At 42.2% G+C, this 15,664-nt stretch overlaps 1 protein-coding gene across 1 annotated transcript in view; it reads right to left on the bottom strand.

The window, feature by feature from the left end:
• The window catches only part of PCNX1 (pecanex 1), a 269,570-nt gene that overhangs the window by 42,259 nt on the left and 211,647 nt on the right, over window positions 1-15,664 (bottom strand). Inside the window, 5 exon segments of the mRNA XM_030213968.1 lie at window positions 876-1,091; window positions 3,186-3,244; window positions 11,408-11,537; window positions 12,143-12,251; window positions 12,584-12,761. Coding sequence (XP_030069828.1) covers window positions 876-1,091; window positions 3,186-3,244; window positions 11,408-11,537; window positions 12,143-12,251; window positions 12,584-12,761 — 692 coding nt within the window.

Here is a 15,664-nt window from a genome sequence, read left to right as displayed (position 1 = left end):
TTCGATAATACGGTTGGGACCGCCCCTCCTCGCAGCCGTTCCCAGAGATGGGCGGCCCCTTTCGATTATGCCCCTCCACGCGTGCTAAAAGAAAAAAAAATTGCAATTTCTGAATTGAAGGGTGGTACCCACCAAGACTGTCCGATGTTCCCACTGCCACACTAGAACCGAGATGTTTCTGAGGGTGCCAGAAAAGATTTAGGGTATTCGATTTGGCAAGCAAGAAGTCAAAATGATTGTTTACTGGTCATTACCCTATTACGTATGGAGAATGCAAGGAATGCTGTGCGAGCCATAATTCAGGCCTTTGTATAGTATGAAGAAGTGGCAGTACTATATAGGGTGAGATAAAAATGTAACTCCCTAGAATTTGCTGTTTTCTCAGCAACTGCTTTGAATTTCATGTACTTATTTAGTCATCATACTTACATATTGCTATTAAACAACATTTAATTATCTTAAGCTATGCTGATGTTACTGAGATCTTATCCTTACTACCTAGAGATTTTTGTGCATTAAAAATGTTCAAACTCACAGTAAAATAACATCAAACAATACAATTAACAATGTCTCAATTTTGCAATCACTGTCAATGCTCAAAGTGTCCACCCCAACCTTAACACAGGCCTTCAGTTGCTTTGGGAAGTTCTTAACAGTCGTGTTGTGTGGGAAATGCAAATTTTATTCTGGGACTACATAATAAAGTTTTCAAAGGATGGAAGAACAAGGTCTTGGACAAGGATTATGTTACTGGAATCTTTTGGGAGGCATAGAGGGGAACACAAGATGATTAATATAAAATAGTGAACTTTTGAAGGCATCTACCCAGATCTTTATAAATATCACACTGTTTGACAAAGGTATTAAGGCTTTACCTCTGAATTCAAGTCCCCGCAGCTGGAAGGTGACTAAACCATTGCCAATCTCTATAAGGTGCACAAGTGCATTGAGATAATCTGATGCCAGAATGAAACAGTCTCCTGTACTATAATTTCCCCAGCGGCCCAGCAAAAGGTCTCCACATAGGCTGTGTTGTAAGGAGCGGGTCAAATGCTCATAAAAGATTGAATTGAGGTTATTGTCATCTGAACCTGGAGAAACAAATTAACCAAAACTTTAATGACCTTAAAACGATCGCTTATCCATAAGATACTAAACATACAGATACACTCAAGTATGAAATTTCTTGACCTGGTTTCCAGTGATAAATATAAATGAATTTTAAGTAATTAGTATATGTTGTGGAAGTCAAAAGATACCTGGTGCTCAACTCATTTGAAAGACTTAAAGCTAATGGCTGAACACATTTTTGTGGTTAAAATCTATTGGATCGTAAGAGTACAGGAAGAACTTTTGAAATATTTTTATGCATAACCCTAAAATAATCTTACTTTTCTAAATGTGCAATTATCAATACTGGTACAGAATTAAGAAATAGAAAAACTGGGAAAGTGAACCATTTCTTAAAGACACATAATCATGCCCTAACAGAAAACGGCTTATTCATGATCCTTGAAGAAAAAGCTACTTTCAACCTTTTTCTCCGAAAAGACCCCAAAGTTTTAAAATCATTTACAAATGTTGAAGACAGACATTCTCTCAGGAAGCTGGTTAACCTTGAGGCAAAAAGAATGCTGAATTGCCCATTAGTTCTCACAGGTTTTACCATTTTAAAAATAATTCCTGAAGCAGCAACATTGAAGACAGCAGGAAAGACAACACTTGAATTGTTTTCACTGATGTTAATTTAAGGTCTATAAAAGCTTTTGCAAATAGAGATTACTACAGTGCTCATCTCGAATCAGCTTGAGACAAGCTTCTCAACTGACTTCATGACAAGCAGAGCCAGTTCTGCAGTGCTACCTGTATCCATTAAATTGCAGTTCTATTTTTTCTCAGAAAATCAAGACTTCATGTAAAATGGAGTCAACTGGGAACAGATTTTAGATGTCAGGGAGGTTAAGTCACATACAAAATGACATAGTTGGTGGTATGAAAGATTATTAGCACATATGAGTTTATCTTGTTAGGCAGACTGGATGGACCGTGCAGGTCTTTTTTCCTGCCGTCATCTACTATGTATTAAAAATTTAGCAAATGCACCCTCCTGATCAGCTTTAATCAAAATAAAAGCAATTCCTCTCCCCCATTTTGTATCTGCAAGAAAAATTTCCCAAGGTACCAATTATGGTGGTCATGATGCTAAGAAGAGCCCATTCACAGACCGGTCTATCCTTCCCAGCCTGGAGCTACAGCTAAGTTGCTTAGTCTGTTACACTGCATGTACTAGTTTGTACTTCTGAACAGACTCCCTTTCCTCTGTAGGATTTTTTGTAGGCTTTTTTGTTTTATTTAAGCACTATCATATTTTATCATGGCCAATAATATGGTTAAAAAATAGCCAAGATTTAGAAAAAAAAACCAGCTATTAAAGAAGAGAATTCTATGAAGCAAAATATTAAGAATGATAGTTCTGCTTTTCCATTAAAAATGTTAAGAACTCATCCATGCAAAATGGCAAATCAGGCAAGGTTTTCCAGCTCCCTTACATGTATACAATTGTGGTCAGCTCATTTTACAGTTCCAGGGAAGAAGTTTGGCTTTTTTTTCTGGCAGGGCAGAAGAAAGTTGCCATTTTACTACACAGCCAGCCAAGCTCACAGAAAAGACGTTTTACTATGAGGAAAAAGATGAGCTCACTGTGTACACAGCTTGATATGCATGCAACAAGTGTGATCTCTCTCTTGTTTCAAGTCAAAAGATGTATAAACCATATAGTATTTATTCATTATAATATTCTTACTACTGTTTTTTTAAAATTATGCTTTATTTGGTTTTTAATATCTCAGGAACAACTTACATCAGCCAAATTCCTCAATATTTCACTGAATCACAAAAACAAATAACCCACCCACTCTTCATCCTTCCATTTCTCCCTCCCTCACACCTTCTCCCAGACTGTTACATGGGTATAACTGGGGTATGGATAACACTTGTGGTTTTTTTTCCTTCTTACTACTTTTTAATATAGAAATACATGTCCTACCATTTTAACTCGTCACTAAGATATTAACATTATTAACATATTATTAAATGGAATAATAGTAATTTAATAAATACTCAATCTTGAGGTTTTTAAAGAATTTCCTTTCTTATCTGTGCATGGTGGTGATAATGGAGATTACCTGGATTTCTGTCAAGCTGGGAAGCCAACCTCGTATTTGAATGGTCCACACGCTTGGTGCTGAAAAACATGAAACACTTTCCATTTAAATAGTGGCAAACGTTTGCAGATTCTACAGAGCTTGGACAAAATTCTAACTATGTCAATTTTTGGATGCCAGTGGAGAAGACAAATTTCAAGCACCATTTATATATGGATAGTGGTTATTTGTGCAAATGGTGTCTAAAATCTGACCACACTGCCTTCAAGTAAAAGGATGCACATTGTTTCACAATACACATACTTTTCCCTACATTCAGTAAAGGAATTTTCAGGATGAGGGGAAACAGGGCTAGAGTTGCTTACCTGTTAACAGGTCTTTTTGTAAGTCCTCAAGGACAGCCAGATATATTAAACTAAAAACAGAGTGCACTAGTGACAAGATTTAATAATGGATATTATATATATTTCTGCTTTGAGGGTTAATAGAATAAATAAAACTTTATTAAAAACCAACTATATGTATTTTACCATATTTTTGTAAAACCTTGCCTCCTCCATTGTTGACTTTCTGACTTATTTGAGATTATAGAACTCTCTCCATGAGAAAATCTATTAAGTTTTAATGAAAGCATGATCCCAAAAGCATTGATCTTCAACAAGATGGATAATATAGAACAGACTGATCGCTGGGAGGAAATGGTCGAGTAAGTGATGTTTGGGCAGAACTACTTGAAATAGAGTAAAAAAGATCCCAAGAGGTCTTCATATATTGAAAGAGCCCAAGATGATTTAGATAAAGACTTGGTTAAAAATTGGAACTCTGTTTTAAATAACTGTTCTCTAGACCAGTGCTTCTCTAGCCAGTCAGGTTTTCAGGATATCTACAATATATATGCATGAAAGAGATCTGCATACCAGCTTGGAGAAAAGGCGGCTGAGGGGAGATATGATACAGGTCTATAAAATAATGAGTGGAGTTGAAGGGGTAGATGTGAAGCGTCTGTTCAAACTTTCCAAAAATACCAGGACTAGGGGGCATGCGATGAAGCTACAATGTAGTAAATTTAAAACGAATCGTAGAAATTTTTTCTTCACTCAACGTGTAATTAAACTCTGGAATTCGTTGCTAGAGAATGTGGTAAAGGCGATTAGCTTAGCGGTGTTTAAAAAAAGGTTTAGGCGGCTTTCTAAAGGAAAAGTCCACAGACCGTTATTAAATGGACTTGGGGAAAATCCACTATTTCTGGGATAAGCAGTATAAAATGTTTTGTACATTTTGGGATCTTGCCGGGTATTTGTGACCTGGATTGGCCACTGTTGGAAACAGGATGCTGGTCTCGACGGACCTTTGGTCTTTCCCAGTATGGCAATACTTATGATGGCAATTTTCCAAGTTAAACTGTTTTCATTTGATTTGTCTTTAGCCCACTTTCTTTCCAGTTTTCTACATTTCCTTTACAAAAGAAGGATAGAGGTCACGTGATGCAGCGCTGCTGAGCGGATTTCCGAAGATCGACTCCGCTCCAGCCTCCTTCTAAGTCTTAAAAGTTAACCCGCATAGACCCCGTCAGCTGGCACAGAAAATACCTGTAATAATAGCGGAAACCAAGGGCTCTCGTCTGCGGTGGTTGCAATTCCAGTGTGCAGGTAGATGGCTGGTATGCCAGCGAAAAATCAGCGCCCACAAAAACCACGTGTGTTGGACGGAAGCCCCAAGATGGCGGCGGCGAAAGAGATCGCGGAGGTGACGAGCCAATCTGCAGATACAATGCAGGGGCTCATCCAACAGGTCACGGCTATACTGGAAGAGAAGCTCTCCAAGTTTCAAGCCTCAGTGGAGCAGATTCGTGAGTCGGTGGAGCGGCAAAGCACGAGGCTGCAGCAGGCTGAAGAAAGAGTGTCCCTGCAAGAGGACAAGATGGAGACCGCGGAGGCCCGAATTGCTGTACTGGAACAGAAATGCCAGAGGCTGGCATAGCAGGTAGATGACCAAGAAAATAGAAGCAGGAGGAGCAACATTCGCATTGTTGGCATCCCTGAATCAGTTAAGGACAGAGATTTAAGGCAATTAGTGGAACAATGGCTACCGGAGCAGCTGGAGCTTCAAATGGCTGAGGGTGCTCTGAAGATTGAGAGGGTTCACAGAATAGGTGTGTTGAAGGAAGGAGAAAAGCGGCCCAGGACAGTGATTGTGAAGGTACTTAATTATGCAGAGAAAGAACTGATCCTGCAGGCTTTTAGAAAGAAGAAAAGCTTGGAGTATGAGGGGTATAAATTGATGCTTTTTCAGGACTACTCAGCAGCAGTCTCGGAACAGAGAAAGAAGATGGGACAGCACTGCAAAAGGCTCTTTGACAGAGGGGTGAAATTTGCCTTGATGTTTCCTGCTAAAGTGCGGATTGTACAGGATAATAAAGTACTCTTCTTTACCGATCCCAAAGAGCTGGCAGAGTTTGTGGAGAAGCTATAAAAGCAGAGGATTTGATCAGTGCATGAGGTGGGACTGTGGACCTTTGTAAGTGTGAGGCGCCTGAGGTGTATAAACGTGTACAAGTGAAGAAGAGGAAACGCGCATAGGTTAAAGGATCAGAAAGACCGGGGATGTTGTCGTTGAAAGAGATGGTGGATCCTGAGTACAGAATGGAGCATGGACACCAGAAGGTGGATGCAGAAGACCGGGTGGGACTGCTGGAGATAGCATTCATAAGCTATGATCTCAAATCGGTCCCAGCAGAGGTTACACAGACAAAGCTCCATACTGTTGAAGTTGTGTTAGTTGTTCTGTATGCAATGTTACAATTCTGATTAATATTCCCCCTTTTTTTTTTTTTTTTTTTTTCTTCTTCTTCTTGTCTCTTTTTCTCATTTCTATCTTCTTTTGATGTACTGCAAATGGTTGTGGTATATTTGAGCTACTCAGTAGTTTTAGAGCATGAGGTAAGGAAGAGTAAGGGCACACATAGGTTAGTGTCAGAAGAGGGGTACATACTCTACGGGAGGGGGAGGTGGATGCGGGGTAATTGAGTTGGTAATGATGGGTTGGGGGGAAAGAGGTGCATGGCTGTGGGTCTGGATGATGGAACAATGGAATATGATGTGTGCAGAGGGAGGGCAGGGGAAGGGAGGGAAGAGGGGTTTGGGGGTTGGAGAAAGGGGTAGGGAGGCGGGTAGGGGGAGGACTGAGCAGGGGGGGAAGGGGGAGAGGGTGGGAGGGTGGGTTTATTACTGGATGTTTCTTTGGTTAACTCTAGGACTGAAGGAGTGGCAAATGTATGAGAGGTACGAGGATGGTATGAGGCACGGGGGGGGGGAGAGGGGCAAGAGCAATGTCTCTGGTTACCGAGGGCTCAGCTGGGAAGCCCTTGGGCCACACGAGGAATACACTCTCACGCTGCTTGGAGACAAAGGAAGATGCATGGCTAATATTAAAATTATATCATTGAATGTAGATGGAGTACACTCTCCAGTAAAGAGAACAAAAATTTTGCAGGCTCTGAAACGTCAGAAAGCTGACGTGGCCATGATTCAAGAGACTCACCTCAGCAGGTTAGAACACCTGAAATTGAAGAAGGACTGGGTTGGGGACATATATTATGCATCATACAATGGGCGAAAGCGGGGGGTGGCTATTCTAATCAGAAAATCTATTGCTTTTGACTTACATACAATGTATCAGGATCCAGAAGGGCGATTTTTGATAGTGGCAGGAGTGCTACAGGGGATTAAGGTGGGGCTTTGTAATGTATATGCTCCAAATGTGTATTGTCATAAATTTTTCACCTTGTTGGCAGCTAGGTTGATGTCTCTAGACAATTACCAACTTGTTGTAGGGGGGGACTTTAACATTACCAGTGACCCGTCAATAGATTGCAAACCCCCAAGGAAAGCAGAAAAGGATTACGAAGATAAAGGGGTGAACTTTCTCATGAGAGAATTAGATTTGGTGGATGTTTGGAGGCAACAACACTTAGAAGATACTGATTACACATTTTTTTCCCACCCTCATGGAGCCCACTCCCGTCTTGACTACCTGCTTGTCTCCCACTCGGTAGGTTTGGCATCGGTGAGGTCGGGAATTGGAGAGCCAGATGTGTCTGATCACGCCCCCGTTTGGGCAGAGTGGGCATGGGGGAGCAGGGAGGGTCCAGCCCGCTGGAGGTTGAACCCGGCTTTATATCAGAGTAGGGAATTTTGCTCTTATTTAAGGAAGAGCTGGCTGGAATATAAAACCGATAATGAAGAGCAATCTGTGAGCCCGAGGATATTCTGGGAGGCGGCGAAGGCCGTGTTGCGAGGGAAAATTATTTCATACGTGGCCTCGAAAAATAAAAAACGAGGGATGAAACTTAAAGATCTAACCATGAAGCTGCGGGAGGCGCGAAGGGCCCTTATTGGTTGCTCCTCTATAGGTAAACGGCAGGCTTACATGGAGTGTAGGAAAGAAATACAGGAGGTCCTGGACGAGGAGGCGATTTACAATGTCAATTTGTATAAATACAAGTTACATCGGTGGGGCAACAAAACAGGTAAGATGTTAGCGTCTCTAGTAAACCAGAGGCCTGCCAGGAAATTTATCAGTAAAATTAGAGACAAGAATGGGCAGATTTGTGCTACACTTCCGGCTATTAAAAGGGAGTTTGTAAATTTTTTCTCAGCGCTATACAAGGAAGGGTCATTCTCTGAGGATAAATGCAGGGAATTCCTGGAGGGGGTGGGACTGCCTACTGTATCAGAGGAGCAACAGAGGATGCTGAGCGCTCCAATACGAGGGAAGGAAGTTCAGATTGTAATCAAGCGCATCCTGTTGGCAAAGGCACCGGGTCCAGACGGGCTGGGAGTGGAATATTATAAAATCCTTCAGGATATGATAGTAGATCCATTTATTGCTATGTGTGAGGACATCAGAGAGCAGAGTAGTCTGGGACCAGTGTTGAATCATGCACACATAGTGGTACTCCCCAAGCCAGGGAAAGACGGGGAGTTGGTGGGCTCGTACAGACCAATCTCCCTCTTGAACCAAGATGTAAAGATTTTGGCATCGGTGTTGGCGGACCGATTGGGACGGGTGGTCCCCTGTCTGGTGCATCCAGATCAGGTGGGCTTTGTTAAGGGTAGATTTGCGTCGGCAAACATATTGAAAGTGAGTCGGATCCTAATGGAGGGGAAAGGACGGACGGGGGACGCGGTTTTGGCTAGCCTGGATGCCGAGAAAGCGTTTGATAAGGTGGTGTGGAAATATATGTTCTGGATTTTGGAGCGCTTCAGCATCCAGGGGGAGTTTCTGGCTTGGGTCCGAGCTATGTATAGCTCACCGACAGCTCAAATTCTTATAAATGGCTCTTTGACAGAGGTTTTCTCTTTGGGGGGCGGAACCAGGCAGGGATGCCCGTTGTCACCGTTATTATTCATTTTAACGCTGGAGCCTCTGGCAGCTAGAATTAGACAAGAGGCGAGTCTCAAAGGCATAAGAGTGGGAGGAGAGGAATACAAAATAAATTTATTTGCAGACGATATGCTATTATTACTGGATGAGGCGACTAGAACTCTACCTTTGGCGATGCAACTTATCCGGGCCTTTGGGACCTTCTCGGGTCTCAGCATCAACTTTGAGAAATCAGAAGCGCTCCCCGTAAGCGGTCGATGTCGGTGTAGAGACTCGCAGAACTTCCCATTACGCTGGGCCACGGATGGTATTAAATATTTAGGGGTATATCTTAGTGCGGATCAGGCCTGGGTGTATAAAAGAAATCTGGTAAGCCGGCTGGAAGAACTAGAAAAATGTCAAAAATGGAGAGACTTGCCTTTAAATTTCATGGGAAGGACAGCGCTGGTTAAGATGGTGCTACTGCCTAAGCTTTTATACCCATTACAAATGCTCCCGCTGTGGGTGCGAAGGGGAGAGGAGAAAAAGTATCGCAGTATTGTTGGTACTTTTATCTGGCATGCCAAATGCCCTAGGATTGCCTTTGCTAAGTTGATACAGAGCAGAGCACAAGGAGGACTTAGACTTCCGGATTTGAGGAGATATAACGTAGCAGCGTTAATGCGGTGGATACATGAACTGATGTCGGGAGAGGGACACTATGCCTTACAAGGTTTCTGGGAGAGTTGGTGTAGGCCGAACGATCCTTTTGCGGTCTTAGAATCTTGGGCATTGTGGGGGGCGAGGAAGTTAGTGGAAAACCCATATGTGGCTGCGTTACAACGGGCTTGGAGATGGTGGAGAGGGCATGGGGATGCAGACAAGGGGACTAGCCCATTTATGCCATTAGTGGGGAACATGGACTTCCCGGCAGGAATGGGAATGTCGGTATTTACCAGGTGGCGGGAAAAAGGCTGTAGATTTATAGGCCAACTTAGAAGAGAGGAGGATGGAGTTTTCCAAACGTTTGAAACAGTTAAAAATGAACTGCAGCTTGCTGGCTCCCAATTCTTTGCATACCTACAGGTGCGAGATTATGTGCTGAGTGAGGAGCGCAGGAGTCGGACGGTAGTTCGGTTTACTAAATTAGATCACCTTTTTCTACAAACAAGTTCGCCATGTAATGGGCTGGCAAGGTGGCATCAAATGATTAGAGATCATCAGAAAGCATCACATATGACACATTTAGCGGAGACATGGAGCAGGGAGGTAGTAGAAGACATCACAGTGGAACGCCTGGGAGCAGTCTTTAATAATTTGAGAAGGATCACCCCGAACGCTTCCCTTCAGGACATACAGTATAGAACCCTCCATAGGGTACATATCACTAAATCCAGAGGGAAGGTGTTGGGGATGTGGCAAGATGACATGTGTAATAAGTGTAAGGGGAGTGCGGGCACTTTTCTACACTCCTTTATGGAGTGTCCTTCACTGCATGCTCTGTGGGTCGGGGTGTTGGGATTGGTAGAAGAAATTTTGCAACGTACAGTGGAGTGGAAGTATTCGGTTACTTTGATGGGCTGCGGGGATTCGCTCCGAGAACAAGGGTTGGGAAGTGCTCAGTCCCAATTTGTACTGTTGACCATGATCATATTGAAGAAATGCATATTAAAAAAATGGGTCGATGAGGAGCCCCCGGATCTAGCAATATGGAAGAACTGCATGCTAGATATGTGTTATTGGGTAGGCATATCACTTAAATCTGCTGTTTCCCTGAGGAACCGCCAATATCGAGATCTGTGGGGGAGAACTCGTACCTTGCTCTGCCAGAAGATTCCTGGTCTAGGTTCCTAGAGTAAGCGTGTAAATAAGAGAAACATCCATTTGGGGGGGAGAGGGGAGGATAGGGGGCAGGAGGAGAGGGGGGGAGGGGGGGTGGGATGGGAGGGGATATAAACATAAAATTGTTATGGAGGTCATTGTGGTTTTTTCTGGGAAGGGGGCAAGCTGTATTTGAAGACGTTGTTTTCATGAAAGTGTTATGTTTGTGTAAATGGAACAAGTTGTAATGTTAATGGCACCATACATTAATAAAAATATTTCAAAAAAAACAAAAACAAAAAAAAAAAAAGAAGGATAGATTGATTAAACCAAGGTGAAATTTTCTGGGTTAGTTTGGATGTAGATTTGAGGGGAGCTATGTTATTCAAGACATTTTCACACAGATCATCTCATTTAATCATGAAGTTGTTATTGTCTGCTGGAAGAAGAGCAGGATGCCAAACAAGGCCCAGAAATGTAGAGCTTTTTCCAACACAAACTGTCATCAAATGTTTTCTACTTGGCAACACAGAACTGCAACCACTGAAATAGTGAGCTTATCAGGGAAAATGCAGTTCTTGTGATTATAGGCTCTTTAAAAACAGGAGAGGGAGTTTTCTTGGAACTTTGACCTACCAGTAGTGAAAAGAATCAGTCTACTTTATTTTTTTTTTTGCTAGTTATCAAACACAATTACAGAAAGTGGGTTTTTTTTCCAAATAGCACATAATTAAACTGTGGTACCTTTTGCCAGAGGATGTGGTTAAAGCCAATAACTATAGCAGGGCAAAAAAAAAAAAAAAAAGATGGTTCGACAAGTTCTTGGAGGAAAAGTCCATAAAAAATTATTAGCCAAGTAGACCTGGGAGAGCCACTGTCATCCCTGGAAATGATCTGAAAAGAAGTAGATCTTTTCAGGATCTGGTGTGTACTTGTGACTGGGATTGGCCTCCATCGGAGATAAAGATGTTGGCGTAATGGACCTTGGTCTGACTGCAGGATTTTCTCATGTTCTAAAAAGTCATTAATACAAGCAGTACTGTTTGGGATTCACTCACTTGTAGTCTCTCTCCCAGAACTTGACTGGACGGACATATGAAGTGATGAATATAGCACTTCCAAGAAAGGGATTCAGTGGAGTAGAGAAGAAAGCAGATATCATAGCCTGGACAAACAACATTGCAGAATCTAAACAGCAGCTAGTTAAGGAAATTATATTAAACATCTTCTGTAAGTAGGGCAGTCTACATATCAGGGATAAATAAAGTGTAAAACAAAAATGCATACCTTTCACCACCTGATGCTCAGGGAAATACATCAGCTTAAAGTATGGGGTGAATGCTGCATAAGATTCCATTTTTATTAGAACACATGCCCTTTTTGGCAAGGCAATCCAATACATACCAAAAGCATCTATGTACAATTTATTTACTGCTCTATCAGAATCAACTAGTTTAATCTTCTGAGCAAATTGAATGTTTCATATTTAAAAATTATATTTTGTGTTTAAGTTCCTTCATTTCACCTTCTGAAATTTAAAGTGATATATCCTATCATTTTGTTCTTCCATTTCTATCAATGTACATTTTCAAGATTTAGACTTACTCAAACATGAAAAATTTCATCACTGGTTCTTAAGATCTTATGTGTACTGCTGCAGCATGGCTAATATTAAGTAAAACGGACAAAAACACATACAAGTTCACCTTATACAAATTAACCCTGGATGAAACAAGCATCAGCATATCCATAAGAAAGCTAACAAATCAGAGATATAAACATTTGAAGGATACGGGGAACAGCAAAGGGTTGGGCAAAAGCGTGGAAAGCAGATCCCCATGTAATCTGCCAGGGAGCAATGTATGTGTACACAAACCGTAATTTATAAAAGAGTTCCCAAAGCTAGGAGAAGAAAAAAAAATTACTTTAGATACGTAAGAGCCACATTTTATACTAAGTATAAAAATCCAGAGTATGGCTAACTTTTTCACATGTTTTCTTGTTCGGAGCTATTTTACAGCTCTTTTCAGCCAGGTTCCTCATTTTCCATTACCTAACACCTCACAAGCAGAGCTCTCAATAACTCGTACTTTCATTGGAAAGCAACAGTATTAGCTTCACCAGCCCCAAAAACAGAGAATGTGACAACAGGCAAAGGAAAGCACCCTGCCTAGTATGCCAATTAGACTGCAAGTAACTGAGAATGATTTGAGTACGTTTCTATATGGACTTACCTTACTGAATAGTATGGACATGAAGAAGAGATCTAGCAATAGTGTCTCAGACCAAGCTTTGTAATCAAAGGTGAAGAACAGCACTGTGAAGATGACAGTAGCGTACTGACAGGTTGGACTGCTGAAGGAAGATCTAAGTAGTTTCAGACCTGCGATAGTGATCATTAACGCACCAAATCTGAAAAGGCAACAAAAGTGGTGAGAAAATGAAAGAAAAACAGTTTTCATAATGCCAGTACTGAAGTATACTTGGGGCTTTAACCTTCTCCTCTTCCTCCCGCTGATGGGGAAATTGGGTTTTCTATTTATCTAACTGCCTTCCTCCTTAGGCAGTTAATGTCATCAAGTAGCTGCATTCATGGCTAGATTACGTATCGTGTTGACATTGTAAATAGTATACCATGCCATACTTTGCATCGTTTTTAAATTTTTTACTGCTGTAATTGTCTGTTGTTCATGTTTAATCTATTCTTACTGTACACCGCCTTGAGTGAATTCCTTCAACAAAGCGATAAATAAATAAATAAAATAGATGTTTAAGTGGGCCACCTGCTACTGGTGTCTCCTTCTACCAGCAGGAGCTTGTTTTTTGTTTTTCTTTTTGCTGCTGTCGCTTGGTTCTGCTTTGCCTGTCTCTTTTGCCAGCATAGGTCTCATGGTGAATCATCGTTCTCACATTCTAAATCCTCCTGCAGTGCCAGCAGAAGAGATAGGCAAAGTGGCGCATTAAAGCAAAGAAAAAAGCTCCCTCCATTCTCTAAAATGTAGGTGGGGATGGTGATACTGGGCCTGGGCCTTGGGGAAGCTGTGGTTGATGTTACTGGGCCTTACAGAAAAAGGAGGGGATGGGTTGTGGCTGATCTTACCGAGGCTTGGAGAAGAGAGAAAGGCAATCCAAGGCTAGATGATTTTGTTGTTTTTGTTTTTAGGGGAGGGGGGGGGGGGGTTCCAATCATTGAATATAATCTACTTGGAATCCACCCAAAAGCCACTTTTTTTTCCTAAAATAATGAATACATAGATAAACCCCTATTTTTCTGATTGCCAAGCAAGGATCATTTTTTGTGTTCATGTACAGCACTGCTTACGTCTAGCAATACTATAGAAATATGCAATAATGGTAAATAAAAATCCCTAAACTTTCAAACAATGAACATCTAGGAAGAGAAGTCATAATTATCGACCACACAATAAAGTTGTATCCTACAATACATGGACACTGGATCCTGTTGGAGTCCCCTAAAGTATGCTCTTGAGCAGGTTAGTAGCTTACTCTACAACCCAATACCTGATCCTATACGTGTGGCAACCCTATTTTGCATAGGCAAGTAACTGAAGATGAAAAGGAAGGAGACTGCAGAAGACTCTTAAAATTGATCTGAAAGGTCTCTCTCTTTCCTCCACCGTTCTAGAAGCCCATTCAATATGTACAAGCATTGCACACTCACTAGAAATGTAGGAATCCCCAACTTATATATTGCTCCAGGGAAGAATAGTAATTGTCAGATGCTTATTTTTTGTGATCATTAGTTCACACCCAATTTTGGAAAAGTAGCAGCCAAATGATTAGTGCAGTGGGCTAGTACTGAAAGAATATCTGAAATCTGAGTTCTAGACTCCCTTTCTCCACTGGCTCTCTGTGTGACAGTTTGAAAATAATGTACAGCGCTGCGTAAGTCTAGTAGTGCTACAGAAATGTTTAATAGTAATAGTAATCAGACTTCCTGTGTTGCAGAAGTCTGTCACAATACATAACAGCACAATATCTATTCAAGAATTTAGTGTAAGTAAGAGGTTTGCAGCTGAGTTGGCGCCACTTCTTGCAGATATGTTTAATCAGGTAGTACTGGGGAAGACCCTGCCTCCAACCATGATGGAGGCCTGGATAGCAGTATTACCCAAACCGGGCAGGGATCACGAGGACTGTGGTTCATATAGGCCCATCTCAGTTTTAAATGCCGATGTTAAAATTCTGGCAAAAGTATTAGCGAATAGGTTAGCACCCCTGCTCCCGGTCCTCATACATCTGGACCAGGTGGGCTTTGTAGCTCATCGGAAGGCTATGGATAATATCAGGCGAACGTTGGACCTTATGTATCTTGCTAAAAGAAACCAGAAGCCCCTGTGTCTTCTTAGCCTGGATGCCGAAAAAGCTTTCGATCGGGTCCATTGGACCTTCATGTATAAAGTATTGGAGACTATGGGTGTTGGGGTGCAGTTTAGAGCTTGGGTACAGGCTTTTTACACGTCCCCTAGTGCATGCGTGAGAGTTAACGGAGGTAACTCGGAGTTGTTCCAGCTCTTTAGAGGCACAAGACAGGGCTGTCCTTTGTCCCCCCTTTTATTCGCCATGGTTATGGAGCCATTCGCATCGTACCTGAGGCTCGATCCGGAAATCTCGGGAGCTAGAGTGATGGAAAGGACACATAAATTAGCTCTATTCGCGGACGATGTCTTGTTGTATGTAACACGCCCACAAGTCACGTTTCCAAAACTCAATCAGCTTATCGAAGAGTACTCGGCAGTATCGGGGTTCAGGGTGAATATGGCCAAGTCAGAAGCACTGAATGTGACGCTGAGTGGGGAGGAGGTGGAGTCCCTGAAGGCGAATTTTCCTTTCAAATGGGCTAAAAAGCAAATCAGATATTTAGGGGTCAACTTGACCTCCGACCTTTCGGAGCTTTTCTCGGCTAATTATAAAGGGTTGGCAAGGAACATAGCGGCAGATATGGAGCGGTGGGGGGACTTGGAGGCTTCATGGTTTGGACGGATAGCTATTGTAAAAATGAATGTTCTCCCTCGTCTCCTGTACTTGTTCCAAGTGCTGCCTGTGTTGATGCCCAGACGATTCCTTAAGATGTTGCAGGATCGTATAGTGCGCTTCGTCTGGGCAGGAAAGCGACCTAGGCTGTCGCGCGCCCTCCTTTATCAAGAAAGGAAGAGGGGAGGGATGGGAGTTCCAAACCTCACATGGTATTACCGGGCGGCACAGGGCAAGGCGGCAATCGAGTGGTATCAGGCATATCCAGATAGGCAGTGGGTGCAGCTTGAGCAGTACTCAGTCGGTGTTAAGCCGCTGGA

Source organism: Microcaecilia unicolor, chromosome 9, assembly GCF_901765095.1.
Source record: "Microcaecilia unicolor chromosome 9, aMicUni1.1, whole genome shotgun sequence".
NCBI classification, from domain to species: Eukaryota; Metazoa; Chordata; class Amphibia; order Gymnophiona; family Siphonopidae; genus Microcaecilia; species Microcaecilia unicolor.
This window is presented reverse-complemented; position numbering and strand designations above follow the sequence as displayed.